At 42.6% G+C, this 13,443-nt stretch overlaps 1 protein-coding gene across 2 annotated transcripts in view; it reads left to right on the forward strand.

Annotated features, from left to right (window-relative positions):
* The first annotated feature begins 1,626 nt into the window (after nucleotides 1-1,626).
* Nucleotides 1,627-13,443, forward strand: part of LOC116041366 (SWI/SNF-related matrix-associated actin-dependent regulator of chromatin subfamily B member 1-like) — a 58,325-nt gene continuing 46,508 nt past the window's right edge. For both annotated transcript variants that reach the window (XM_031287247.2, XM_031287248.2), the window contains exon 1: nucleotides 1,627-1,857. In XM_031287247.2, the coding sequence (XP_031143107.1) occupies nucleotides 1,768-1,857 (90 nt within the window). In that variant the 5' untranslated portion in view covers nucleotides 1,627-1,767. The remainder of the gene's footprint in view (nucleotides 1,858-13,443) is intronic.

Consider the following 13,443-nt stretch of genomic DNA (forward strand, 5'->3'; position numbering starts at 1 on the left):
GACGCAAAAAAAAAACTGGCTGGTAAAAAGTCCCTGTGGCAGGTGGATTTAAACATTCACCTGCCACAGTGGCTGGTGGTCAAAAAAGTTAACTTCATGCTCTGGACACATATATGTCTAAAATAATAACACAATTTTTCTTTTTTTTATCTTTCATGTCTTTATTGAGAACAACTCAAAAAAACATAATAGTTCTTGTGGAAAAAGTATGTAAACCCTTGAGTTAATGACCTCAAAAAAGCTAATTGGAGTCAGGTTTTAGCACACCTGGAGTCTCGTTAAGATAATGAGTTTGGAGGTGTGGACTACAGTTACTTTGACTGATTAAAAACCCCTCAAACTTTTGGAGTTTGCGCTGCACAAGAAGAACACGCTTATGTGAGCCATGCCTTGCCAAAAAGAGCTTTCAGAAGATTTACGATGAAGAATTGTTGATTTACATAAAGCTGGCAAGGGTTAAAAAGTTATTTCAAAGACTTTAGAAATTCACCAGTCTACAGTTAGGCAAACAATCTACAAATTGAGACACTTTGGGACTGTTGGTACTCTACCAAGAAGTGGGCGCCCAGTCAAAAATGACAAGAGCACAATGAAGACTCATCAATGAGGTCAAGAAAAAATCCCGAATGACAGCCAAAGATTTGAAGGCATCATTGGAACTGGCTAACATTTCTGTTCGTTAGTCTACAATACGTAAAACATTTAACAAGCAGGACACCACGAAGGAAGCCACTGCTTACTAAAAAGAACATTGCTACACGCCTGAAGTTTGCAAAAAAGCACATTGACACTCCACAGCGGTATTGGCAAAATGTTTTGTGGACTGATGAAACTAAGATTGAACTATCTGGAAAAAACACACAGCACTACACCTGGCGTAGAAAGAGCGTGGCATATCGTGAAAACATCATCCCAACCGTAAAGTATGGTGGAGGAAACATCATGATTTGGGCCTGCTTTGTTGCATCAGGGCCTGGCCAGCTTGGAATCATTGAGGGGAAGATGAATTCCCAAGTATATCAGACAATTCTTCAGTATAATGTGAGAATGTCTGTACATCAGCTGAAACTGTAGAAGGTGGGTGATTAAAAAGGACAACGACCCAAGACACCAGGGCAAGTCCACAACAGAATGGCTTCAGAAAAACAAAATCCGCCTAGTCAGAGCCCAGACCTCAACCCAATAGAGATGCTATGGATTGACTTGAATAGGGCCATACATATGAGATGTCCAAAGAATATGACAGAGCTAAAGCAGGTCTGCCAGGAAGACTGGGCTAAAATTCCTCCTCAACGATGTGCAGGTCTGATCCACAGCTACAGGAAGCGCCTGGTTGAGGTTATTACTGCCAAGGGGGGGTCAACCAAATATATAAAAAAAAAAAAAATATATATATATATATATATATATATATATATATATATATATATATATATATATATATATATATATATAATATTTACAAGAGCATTTGAGTAATATCCCCAATGAGATGAGTCGCGTATGGTTGCAGCACTGGAGCCTCCCGTCTGATGCCGGTACTTTACAGATAAAGATGAGTTCAATCTTATTTCACTTTAGATCAGTAGGGGGCAGTAATGGGCTTTGGAAACAGTTCATCTGCCATGAAACGAAGAGTAAGAGGCTTTGAAAAGGCCAATGCAGCGTTCGTGAGGAAACCCTGATTTCCCATCTTTATTGTAGGTCCCAAACACATCTGAAGAAGAGAACGCTGGTTAATAATAGCTAGTTAGCGATTGCATAAAGATGCAACTGGCTCTTAGTAAAACCTTTGGCCAGAAACCAGTTAAATTTCAATTAGAACCAGATGGGGACTTTTACATGGTTGGATCTGAGGTATGTGACCATCTTTTTATGAACTTCCAATGCTTAGCTCCCTTACTTTAGCCTCAGTTATCTGTTCTTCTGGCTAGTTAATGCTAGCATGCTAACCAGCCCATTGATCGCTTCATTAACAAAGAAATACCTAAAAAACGAAGAACAGCAAATAACTGGCTAAAGGCAGGTCAGCAACCGCTAAATCAAACCCCAAACCAAATAAATAACAGCTAACCGAACAGCTTTTGCTGTCTTGCACTAACGTTGACTCCAAACGTTAATTTCAGCCTCCCATAGAGAAATATAACGTTAGTTGGGCTTAGACATGAAGTAACGAGCTAAAGAGTAACGTTACGGTGTTTGAAAAAATGTGTCACCGCCTCAGTCTTTATCGACGTCTGATATTTAAACATTTTTAACTATTACTAACCACTTGTGTTGATTAAAAAAAAAAAAAAGTAATGCTCCTCAGTAATGTCTATAGTAGTCTACTATAAGCTACTCGAAATACTAACTGGATAATTATTATGAGTTATATTTCTGTATTTCCCTCTCTCTTTCTTTCTCTCTCTCTCTCTCTCTCTCTCTCTCTCTCTCTCTCTCTCTCTCTCTCCAACCGGTCGAGGCAGAAGGCCACCCACCAAGGGTCAGCCTGAGGTTTCTGCCTGTTAAAAGGAAGTTTTTTCTCGCGACTATTGCACCAAATGCTTGGGGGGAATTGTTGGGTCTCTGTAAATTATAGTGTGGTCTTGACCTGCTTTATCTGTAAAGTGTCCCGAGATAACTTATGATTATTTATGTTATGATTGTGCACTATAAATATTAGGGCTGTTGAAACGAATTCCGAAAGTCTAATATAATTCGAATAGTAAAAAAAGTAATACTATTTATTCGAATGCTGAAATTACTATTCAATTGTGTGTTTTTTATAAATAGGTTGGCTAACGGGAGCTAATCTCCCTCTTCTTATGTCACGTCTGATGAACAATAAATTACGGGAGTGAGAAACAAGGCATTGTGAGCTAACGTTACATACCGAGTAACATTAGTACAGGGGGGAGTGACAGGCTGTAGCTGGAAATCGGAAGAAGGATGAAAAATAGTTTTTACGTGAATTTAAAATCGACATCCACTGAGCCAGAATGCTTATGTTATCAATAATTAGCTCGTTCTGGTTTCCTAACTGCGTCGAGAGTTATAGGAGCTTAGCTGGGAGCTTCATGGAGACAGCTAAAGTAAATGTTAGCTGCCCTACAGCTGTCAGAGTTAGCTTCGACTTTATATATTACCTTCTAACAGCTGTATTCTCAGTAATGTGACAATCTGCAAGAAACAGGTTACTTTTAAATCACTAAAATAGTAGTGACAGCACCGTTTGGCTTAGTTATCAATGCCGTTAGCATCGTGGCTAATAGAGCCCGACCGATATATCGGTGGGCTGATATTATCGGCCGATATTAGGCATTTTCCAAACTATCGGTAGTGGCATTTATAATGGCCGATAAATGAATATTTAAAAAATAAAATAAAAACGGACGAAACACCCTTCAACCATGTTATGAGTGTTGGTGTTGCATAGATTGTCCACCAGAGGGCACTCTACAACGTCCCTGTTGGCAACACTTGTGTTTAACTCTTTATGTTTCATATCTTAAGTTTGTATTTTTATACATTTTATTTATCAGCACTTTAATATATTTTGATGTTCCTCTGTTCTGTTGTGACAATAAAACAAACAAGTTTGTTTTTAAACTGCATTATCATATTATTTTAGTGAGGACTCATAAATAACTACAAATAACTAATGTTAGGGAAATCTGTTTGTTTTGTTACGCGTTTCTGGATTATTGTTTTTAACATAGGCTATATATCGGCCAATATATCGGAATATCGGATTTTTAAATCCCCAAATATTTGAATCGGCCTTAAAAATCCTTTATCGTTCGGGCTCTAGTGGCTAACACTATTGTTACTTAGTTTATGACAAATCGTTTCGGCTGTGCTTTCTAACATGATGCCATTGTGCTAACCGAGCAACGTTAGCCTTTACAACAATATCAATTATCAATACACTTTTTAGATAATGTTTCATTACAGAGTTCTCTGTTGATTTGTGTTTGTCGCTGTGTGCGTGATGGAAAATAATGTAAACGGAGAGCGGCGTGCCAGAAATGCAATGCGCCATGACGTAGATCCCCTTCAAGGCCAGGCTGATGTTGGAAGTCCCTCCAGTGGACAGAACGTGTAACAACAACCACATGCTTATAGTGGCATTGACAATGAATAAGCCTGAGTGAAGTACATATTTATAACAGGCTGCATATGAGCATTAAATATTCGAATATTATTCGAATATAAAAAAAACAAACAAATGAAATTCAAATGGTATTATAGAGACTGACAGCTCTAATAAATATATTTGCACTGGATGTGTTTAAAAGACCAGGGGCCTCATGTACGTTGAGTACGCACAAAAAGGTTATGTCTGCTGGTTTTCATGCACATGGTGTGATGTATAAAAATGAACTTGCCGTGATAATGTGCGGGCCGCCCGCAAAGTCTCTGTAACGTGGCGACTCCAAACTGAAAAGTGCCCAAACTCAGCAAAAAGTTTCTCACTCCCGCTAACTTATTGTTTATCAGACATTCCAAAAGCATTTAATTTCACATGCGGGTAGGCCAAGGCGAGAAGAGGGAGATTAGCTAACGTTAGCCAACATATTTATAAAAAAATCACATTCGAATAGTAATTTCAGCATTCGAATACTATTTATTTTTTTACTATTCGAATTATATTCGACTTTTGGAATTCGTTACAACATCTTTCGCTACAGACTTTTGCACATCCCGGAACGGGACTCCCAGTGTTTGAACCCTTACGAGTAAAATACAGCCACACTTCAGACTGTTTAGCTTTGAGATTTTTAACCGTGTTTAAGCAAGCTTATAGCCAATGGTAGGTTAACGTTACCTGCTGCCAAGTGTAGTGTTAGGCTAACTAGCGTCACAAGCAGTAATGCATGAAGTGGTATCGGGTGCAGTATCGGAGTAGTTTTATTAATTTGAGTAGATGAGCACAGTATCGGACCCGATACTGGTATCGGTATTCAACCCGCTCTCATTCCGAACTCGTAAAATAAGGACGTTTGGCTGTCAGCGTCTGATGCGACGAAAAAGGCGTCTTTCAGCGTGTTTGTGTAACGCACCGGGGAGAGCAGCAGTTAGATAGGATTTAGCGAGTAGTATGAAAGGGCGAATTTCTGCGTAAGGAGGTTGGTTGGGGGATGGGTCAAACACAGGACTTTCACCCAGGAGAGCGGGGTTCGCGTCCCACTTGTCATGCTTGCTATAGTCATTTTTTTCTTTACTCCCGCGTGTCACAGAACCGTACGCCCACCCACGACCCTTTCCTAAACCCAACCGTCCCGTTCTTCCCGCGTGTAACGGAACCGTACGCCCACCCACGACCCTTTCCTAAACCCAACCGTCCCGTAGTTCCCGCGTGTCATGGAACCGTAAGCCCACCCATGACCTTTTCCTTAACAAAACTGCGTCAAAAGGGACGGCAATAGTCCCGACCAAGCGCTTTTACTTATAGCGCTAAAGGGACAGCAATAGTCCCGACCAAGCTAAAGGAGACTTTTAGCGTCAATAAGAACGACAAAGGCCCTTGACCAAGTGTCCATATTTTACGAGATGAGTGTGATAACGTGTTGCTGTATTTGTGCATTCCTAGGATAATGTTTAACATCAAAAGGTGAAAACCCAAATGAAAAATCCAATTAACTGTTTCATTTTTAGACTACTTAAAGGAGAATTCCGTCCGATTTTTACCTGAATTTGATTGCTAGATGTCTCCGAGTACTGTCGATAGGAAAAAAAACAACCAAAATCAGTGCTATCAAATTGGAGTTGCTGCAGCTAATGGCCAGAGCTCCCAGTTAGCTAAAATGTTAGTTGCGTGGGCATTTTCTAAAGAGTGCCTTTGGGCCTCTTAACAGACACAAAATGCAACTAGAACTGCAAGCAGTTATGACGGGGCCCAAGCCACCCACGCCAGTCGCCACCGACGACCCGGGGAGCGCGCGAAAGCGGAACCCGAAGCCTGGCAGCGGGGAGGCAAACGTCGATAAATATCGAGAGACGAGAGACGCAAGATGCAACGTCTGCGGTACGTCGCCGTTGCAAACGTAGCGGTCAACAGTTCACCTCCATGCTTATACGGACTACCTTTAAGAATTCTCTACAATAAACAAACTTCTTAACCCCCCTCACCGCAGGGTACAGCAGAGAGAAATGAGAGAGTGACCGAGAGGGTGGAGGGGGGTAGGCAAACGTCACGAAATATCGAGAGGCGCGAGCCGCGACGCCTACGGTACGTCGCCGTTGGAAACGTAACGGTCAACAGTTCACCTCCACGCTTATACGGACTACCTTTAAGAATTCTCTACAATAAACAAACTTCTTAACCCCCCTCACCGCAGGGTACAGCAGAGAGAAATGAGAGAGTGACCGAGAGGGTGGAGGGGGGAGGCAGGTGTGGTGGTTGAAGGAGCAGGGGAGGTGGTCAAGTTGTTGCAAATGGCGTCATAGGCGCCGATTTAGGTTTTCCTCCGTGGGTGCTTCGTGGGAAATTAAGCATCAATGCCACCGACATAACCAATCAAACTATGACAGACGCTCCACTTAGCACCAACTGCAATGTTTAATTGCACGGTATCGCCGCCTATGAATGGTGTTGATTTTGGATTGAAAAAGTAAGAGAAAAGAGTTGCATTTGTCCACTGTGAAGGTTGTAGAAACTTTGTCAGGTGGGTTAAGAAGTTTGTTTAATGTAAAAAACCAAAGGAGCACGCAAAAGTAACGGTAAGAGGCAAACATCAGTAAATATTGAGAAGTGTGAGCTGCAAGGTCTGTGGTACATTTCCATTGCAAATATCCCATTAACATTGAGTAAAAGGGCCAAAACTCGTCTACGTTGATTATTGCGCCCCCTAATGGCCGATCTTCGCCAAATTTGGTAGAGAGCCTCAGAGTGGCATGCCGAACGAGCACACCACAAGTTTCGTGTTGAATGCATGTACTGTGGCAGAAATATTGCAATTGCAAATTTCCCATTTAAATGCATTGAGGTATTTGCCAAAACAAATAAACGTTGCTTATAGCGCCCCCTAAAGGCTGATCATTGCCAAATTTGGTACAGAGCATCGAAGTGTGATGTTGAACAAAGACCTCAAGTTATTTGCTGATAACATTTAATTTGGCCGAGATATGTTATGATACGTGTGTGGTAGCTAGCTATGAAAATTTGTTTGGTCGTCAAATGTGCATACTTTAACGTAGCAAAATTCCTTGAGTAACTTTTGGTCAGGTCCATCTGGAGATGCTACCTAGCAGGTTTCGAGCTGATCCGTCGCACGGCCTAGGACGAGTTCGAAAAAGTTGGTTTTGAGCGTTGCGCGATATTGCGAAAAAGATTTTAAGCAAAAATGGGCATGGCCTATATCATGTGATTCAGCTTGATTCAAGGAACACGGGGATGTAAGGATTTCTAATGTGCGATGTGTAATGTGGGCGTTAAAGGCAAAAAACCATTATAGCGCCACCTAGTGGTCCACATGTGTAATTTTTGGTAGGTGTGGTCCATCACCCATTGTCTATCTACCCTGTAAATGTAAAGTTGTTCACGTTAGTGTAAGTAGTAAATGTAGACGTGGGTCCCATAGGCCACGCCCACTTTGACCCCTCAGTACCCCACTCTAGGGTTGGCCTCAGGAGTGGCCCTAGATGGTACCCATCAAATTTTGTAAAAATCAGATTAGCTGTTCATGAGATATAAACTTTTTGTACTTGTAGCGCCCCCTAGTGGCCAATTTTTGTTAAACGGGTGGGTGACCTTCGGAGTATCATGCTAAACAAGAATCTAAAGTTTGGCGTTGATGGAATTTATTTTGGCCGAGATATGGCAAAGTTGGTGTTTTCATAGTTAGCTACACAAATTTGTTTGTGCGTAACATGCGCAATTTTTATCCTATCAAAATTATTGTTATTAACTTTTTGTCCGGCCCATCTGGAGATGCTACGTGCCAAATTTCGTGCCGATCGGTCGCACGGTCTAGGAGGAGTTCGAAAAAGTAGGTTTTTGATAAATCGCGATTTTTCACGCATAAAAGTTTAGGCGGAAATGGGCGTGGCCTACATCACGTGATTCAGTTGGATCCAGGGAACGCGTGGATGTATGGTTTTTGAATATACGATGTACGGTGTGGGAGTTATAGGGCCAAATGCGTTTTTTCTGCTATAGCGCCACCTAGTGGTGGAAGTGGGTCAATTTTCAACACTTTGCGGTGTTTGGGACCATTCCTGAAAATGCCAACCCCCCACCATGTACGATTTAGGCTGTAGTCAGAGTTTTAGGCGGAGAAGAAAAATAAAAACTAGAACTGCAAGCAGTTATGACGGGGCCCAAGCCACCCACGCCAGTCGCCCCCAACGCCCCGGGGGAGCGTGCGAAAGCGGAACCCGAAGCCGGGCGGCGGGGAGGCAAACGTCGCGAAATATCGAGAGGCGCGAGCCGCGACACCTGCGGTACGTCGCCATTGGAAACGTAGCGGTCAACAGTTCACCTCCACGCATATACAGACTACCTTTAAGAATTCTCTACAATAAACAAACTTCTTAACCCCCCTGACCGCAGGAGACAGCAGAGAGAAATGAGAGAGTGACCGAGAGGGTGGAGGGGGGAGGCAGGTGTGGTGGTTGAAGGAGCAGGGGAGGTGGTCAGGTTGTTGCAAATGGCGTCATAGGCGCCGATTTGTTTTCCTCCGTGGGTGCTTCGTGGGAAATTAAGAATCAATGCCACCGACATAACCAATCACACTACTACAGACTCTCCACTTAGCACCAACTGCAATGTTTAATTGCACGGTATCGCCGCCTATGAATGGTGTAGATTTTGGATTGAAAAAGTGAGAGAAAAGAGTTGCATTTGTCCACTGTGAAGGTTGCCTTCACTCTGGTTGGCAGTCGCTCGTGGCCAAACGGCCACTCCCATTGAAAATGAATGGTAGCTGTCTCTTGTAGCTAATGTGACTAGGGTAATGCCTCCTCCTCGGTAGCTTGGAAATACTTGAGTTTTAAGCCAACAGATGTGCATTGCGTTGTTTTTTATACTGTAGTCGTGTATATACAACCAGTACAACATGTCCTGTTCTATAGACATGCTCTTTATTTATTTTATACTGTCCAAGCAGTAAAACATGTCCTGTTCTGTAGACACATGTTGGACCAGTCCAATATGACTGTCAGTTGAAATAAACCTTGCGTTGTAAGAAAACTTTTATTTGTTATAAATCTATTTTGATGCGTTTTCCCATAACTTTGGTCATTTTACATATGTTTAAAAATATCGAAATTAATATCGATATCGCAATATTCATTATCGATATCGCAATATTTATTATCGATATCGCAATATCACATTGTGATATATCGATATCGTGCACCCCTAGAAAGGGGGCAAGGCTTAAGCATAGGGGGGCGGTCCAAACCACCAATGAAGAAGGAACTCTGCTGAGTTCAATGACACCTCACACAAGACTCTACCTTAAACGTTTCAAATGTTATGAAAGGGGGCGTGGCCTGAGTAAGTGGCGTGGTTAAAGTATAGGGGGCGGCTCAGTATCACATGTAGACCACACATAAGTTTAATGTAAATCGAATGATGTTTGTCATATAAGGCTGATTTCCTGTTGCCAGCGGGGGGCGCTATGACCAAAAGTCAATATTGGCCTGTATATGTCCTCAGGCCTGGACTCTTGTTGATTGTGTGAACTTTCAAGCAGATATGACAATGTACACTCTAGAAACGGCCACTTTCTTATATATGCTAAACACTCAAAATGGCCGCCATGCCACGCCACGCCCACACCGTTTGACGAAAAGTTTTTTTTTTAATAACTTTTCATCTTTAAGGTGTTGAGATGGTACAGACCAAATTTGAAGTCCATCGGATGAAATCTCTAGGAGGAGTTCGTTAAAGTATAGCACCTTGACTTTAAGGCCTACTTCCTGTTGCCACTAGGGGGCGCTATTACTTTGAGTCAATTTTGTCCGGTAAATGTCCTCAGAGTTAGTCTTATGAGTCATGAAAAGTTTCGAGCCAATTGGGCAATGTACAGTCAAATTACACCAACTTCCTGTTTCGATGGCGAAACGCACAAAATGGCCGCCCCGCCACGGCCATGCTCTATGATGAAAAGTTTTTCTTTTGATAACTTTTCATCTTTAACGTCTTAAGATGGCACAGACCAAATTTGAAGTTGATCGGATGAAATCTCTAGGAGGAGTTCGTTAAAGTACGAGATGCGGAAATGGCCAAAATCGCACTAATTTCGAACTTTCAATTCAAAATGGCGGACTTCCTGTTGGGTTTAGGGTATGGCTCCAATGAGCTTTTTTGTACGTCTTGACATGCTACATATGTGTACCAAGTTTCGTGAGGCTACGTTAAATGTACTGCAGGGGCTCAATTTCTTTAACTTTGGGGGCGCTAGCGAGCCATTTGTGTGCGCCCGTTCCCGAAACCCTTAAAATACGTACATTTTCACCAGGCTTGCTGCGACCGCCAATTTTGGTGAGTTTTTGAATATGTTAAGCCCCTCAAAAAGGCAATTCATTTGCTGGAAAAATAATAAAATTCCTTCGCTTTCAATAGGGCCTTCGCCGCTGTCGGCGCTCGGGCCCTAATAATAATTCTTTCAGTTTCAATAGGGCCTTCGCCGCTGTCGGCGCTCGGGCCCTAATAATAATTCCTTCAGTTCCAATAGGGCCTTCGCTGCTGTCGGCACTCAGGCCCTAATAATAATTCTTTCAGTTTCAATAGGGCCTTCGCCGCTGTCGGCGCTCGGGCCCTAATAATAATTCCTTCAGTTCCAATAGGGCCTTCGCCGCTGTCGGCGCTCAGGCCCTAATACATACATGAAAATCACTCACCTTTCGGCGAAATTCGCCGTTTTGAAACCAAAATACAAGGCTGAATCGTGAATGAATCGTGTAGATTCGATGAGAAAATGTTTGGGGGGGGTAGGATTCAGTGAACTGCGAACAGGTGCGCGTGCCAGAAGGGAGCGCAAGTGCTGGATTTAACCAATCATCGAACTTCCACCTACCAATGAAACGAGTTCTAGCCAATCAGATACAAAGCATGGCGGGTCTTTGCCGAAATGCGACAGTGCGGTGCCGGTGTGGTCTCCGTGGTAACGCGGCTAAAAAAAATGGAGTTATCAAACTTGGAGCATGTAGATACAGCTTTAGTTGAGAAAGTAGTTAAAAACAAATGGCGCTGGGCACGAATAGAGGACAAGAGGAAAAGGGTGGAGACGGGAAGCTGTTTAGCACTTTGCCTCAAATTGATGGAGCCGGGTGCCGGGAAGATACTGTATGGCAGCAGCGGTAAGAAAGTGCTTGCTAGTCATTAGATGCTAGCCACAAAGCTTCGGTCCGTGCACTCTGTCATACGAGTAAGTTACCGGCAACGACAGCTACCGCTACCGCTACCACTGCGACTGCGCCTTCACTGACCGACCGTGATACAAACAATATGTGTGTGCACGTTCATAGCGGAACATGATTTGCTCCCGTTCCACCACATCCCAAAGATGTTCTATTGGGTTGATATCTGGTGACTGTGGGCGCCATTTTAGTACGGTAAACTCATTGTCATGTTCAAGAAACCAATTTGAAATGATTTGAGCTTTGTGACATGGTGCATTATCCTGCTGGAAGTAGCCATCAAAGGATGGGTACATGGTGGTCATAAAGGGATGGACATGGTCAGAAACAATGCTCAGGTAGGCTGTGGCATTTAAACGATGCCCAATTGGTACTAAGGGACCTAAAGCGTGCCAAGAAAACATCCCCCACACCATTACACCACCACCACCAGCCTGCCCAGTGGTAACAAGGCATGACGGATCCATGTTCTCATTCTGTTTACGCCAAATTCTGACTCTACCATCTGAATGTCTCAACAGAAATCGAGACTCATCAGACCAGGCAACATTTTTCCAGTCTTGAAAGGTCCAATTTTAGTGAGCTTGTGCAAATTGTAGCCTCATTTTCCTATTTTTAGTGGAGATGAGTGGTACCCGGTGGGGTCTTCTGCTGGTGTATCCCATCCACCTCAAGGTTGTGTGTGTTGTGGCTTCACAAATGCTTGGCTGCATACCTTGGTTGAAACGAGTGGTTATTTGAGTCAAAGTTGATCTTCTATCAGCTGGAATTAGTCGGCCCATTCTCCTCTGACCTCTAGCATCAACAAGGCGTTTTCGCCCACAGGACTGCCGCATACTGGATGTTTTTCCTTTTTCAGACCATTCTTTGTAAACCCTAGAAATGGTTGTGCATGAAAATCCCAGTAACTGAGCAGATTGAAAAATACTCAAACCAGCCCGTCTGGCACCAACAACCATGCCACGCTCAAAGTTGCTTAGATCACCTTTCTTTCCCATTCTGACATTCAGTTTGGAGTACATCACTTTATATATTACCCTTAGTAACAGACTTCATTTTAAATACATTTGGAAACTTTATCAGCCTTTTCTAATTATCTCAACAACTGCCGTAATATATTCATCAAACTTCTAACAACAATATGAACAGCAGTAGTCTTCATACTTTAAATAATAACAGTACTTAAATGAACAGCAATATGCACCTGTTGTATTTTAATGCAGGCTGATAAGAGTGAGAGAGAGAGAGAGAGAGAGAGAGAGAGAGAGAGAGAGAGAGAGAGAGAGAGAGACTTGTGAGCAATATTTGAGAGAAATAGGCCTTTTGTGTACATTGAAAAAGTCTTAGATCTTTGAGTTCAGCTCATGGAAAATGGGGGCAAAAACAAAAGTGTTGTGTTTATAATTTTGTTCAGTGTATTAAGTAGCTGCATGCTTACGCCACACGCTGGTCATTTCTCCCCAATTTCAGGTCACATTACTGCTGGGACTTGTGTATTTGGTTTAGAAGCCTTTTTTGGTGATTTTTCACAGTGCAAAGTCCTGCTATATACTCCGTTGCAGTAGCTCCAGCTGCTACTAGTGAAACAACAGCGTAGGCTGTGGAGTGAAGCGCAGATTCCAGGAAACACTCTGGCCAATCAGAGCAGACTGGGCTTTGTCAGGAGGGGGGCTTATACAGGTGCAGCAGCTATGGGCAGTATGAGAAAAATAAAGTTTATTTTTTTTTTTTTACATTTAAGGCATGTAAACATTTTCTAGTACAAACACAAAATACAAGTATTAACCTGAAAATGCTATATAATAGTTGCCCTTTAACATTTCTGTAAATGTGCCAGTGTTAGCCAGCCGGCTAATTTTCAGCTGTAGTCCTTGGGCAAGATGTTTTGAGACCAGAGCAACAGGAAACAGCAAGGCATTAGTACAGGATAAATTTACAGAGAGAAGTCAATAAGACACCATAAAGACAGGTAGAGCAACAAATAAGTTTTCTCAAGAAGCCATTAGAGCAATAGGAAGCAGCAAGTCATTAGCACAGTGTACACATCAACATCACATCCACATTCAGTACAGGAAGCCATACAAGTAACAA

Source organism: Sander lucioperca, chromosome 14 (assembly GCF_008315115.2).
Source record: "Sander lucioperca isolate FBNREF2018 chromosome 14, SLUC_FBN_1.2, whole genome shotgun sequence".
Taxonomy (NCBI): domain Eukaryota; kingdom Metazoa; phylum Chordata; class Actinopteri; order Perciformes; family Percidae; genus Sander; species Sander lucioperca.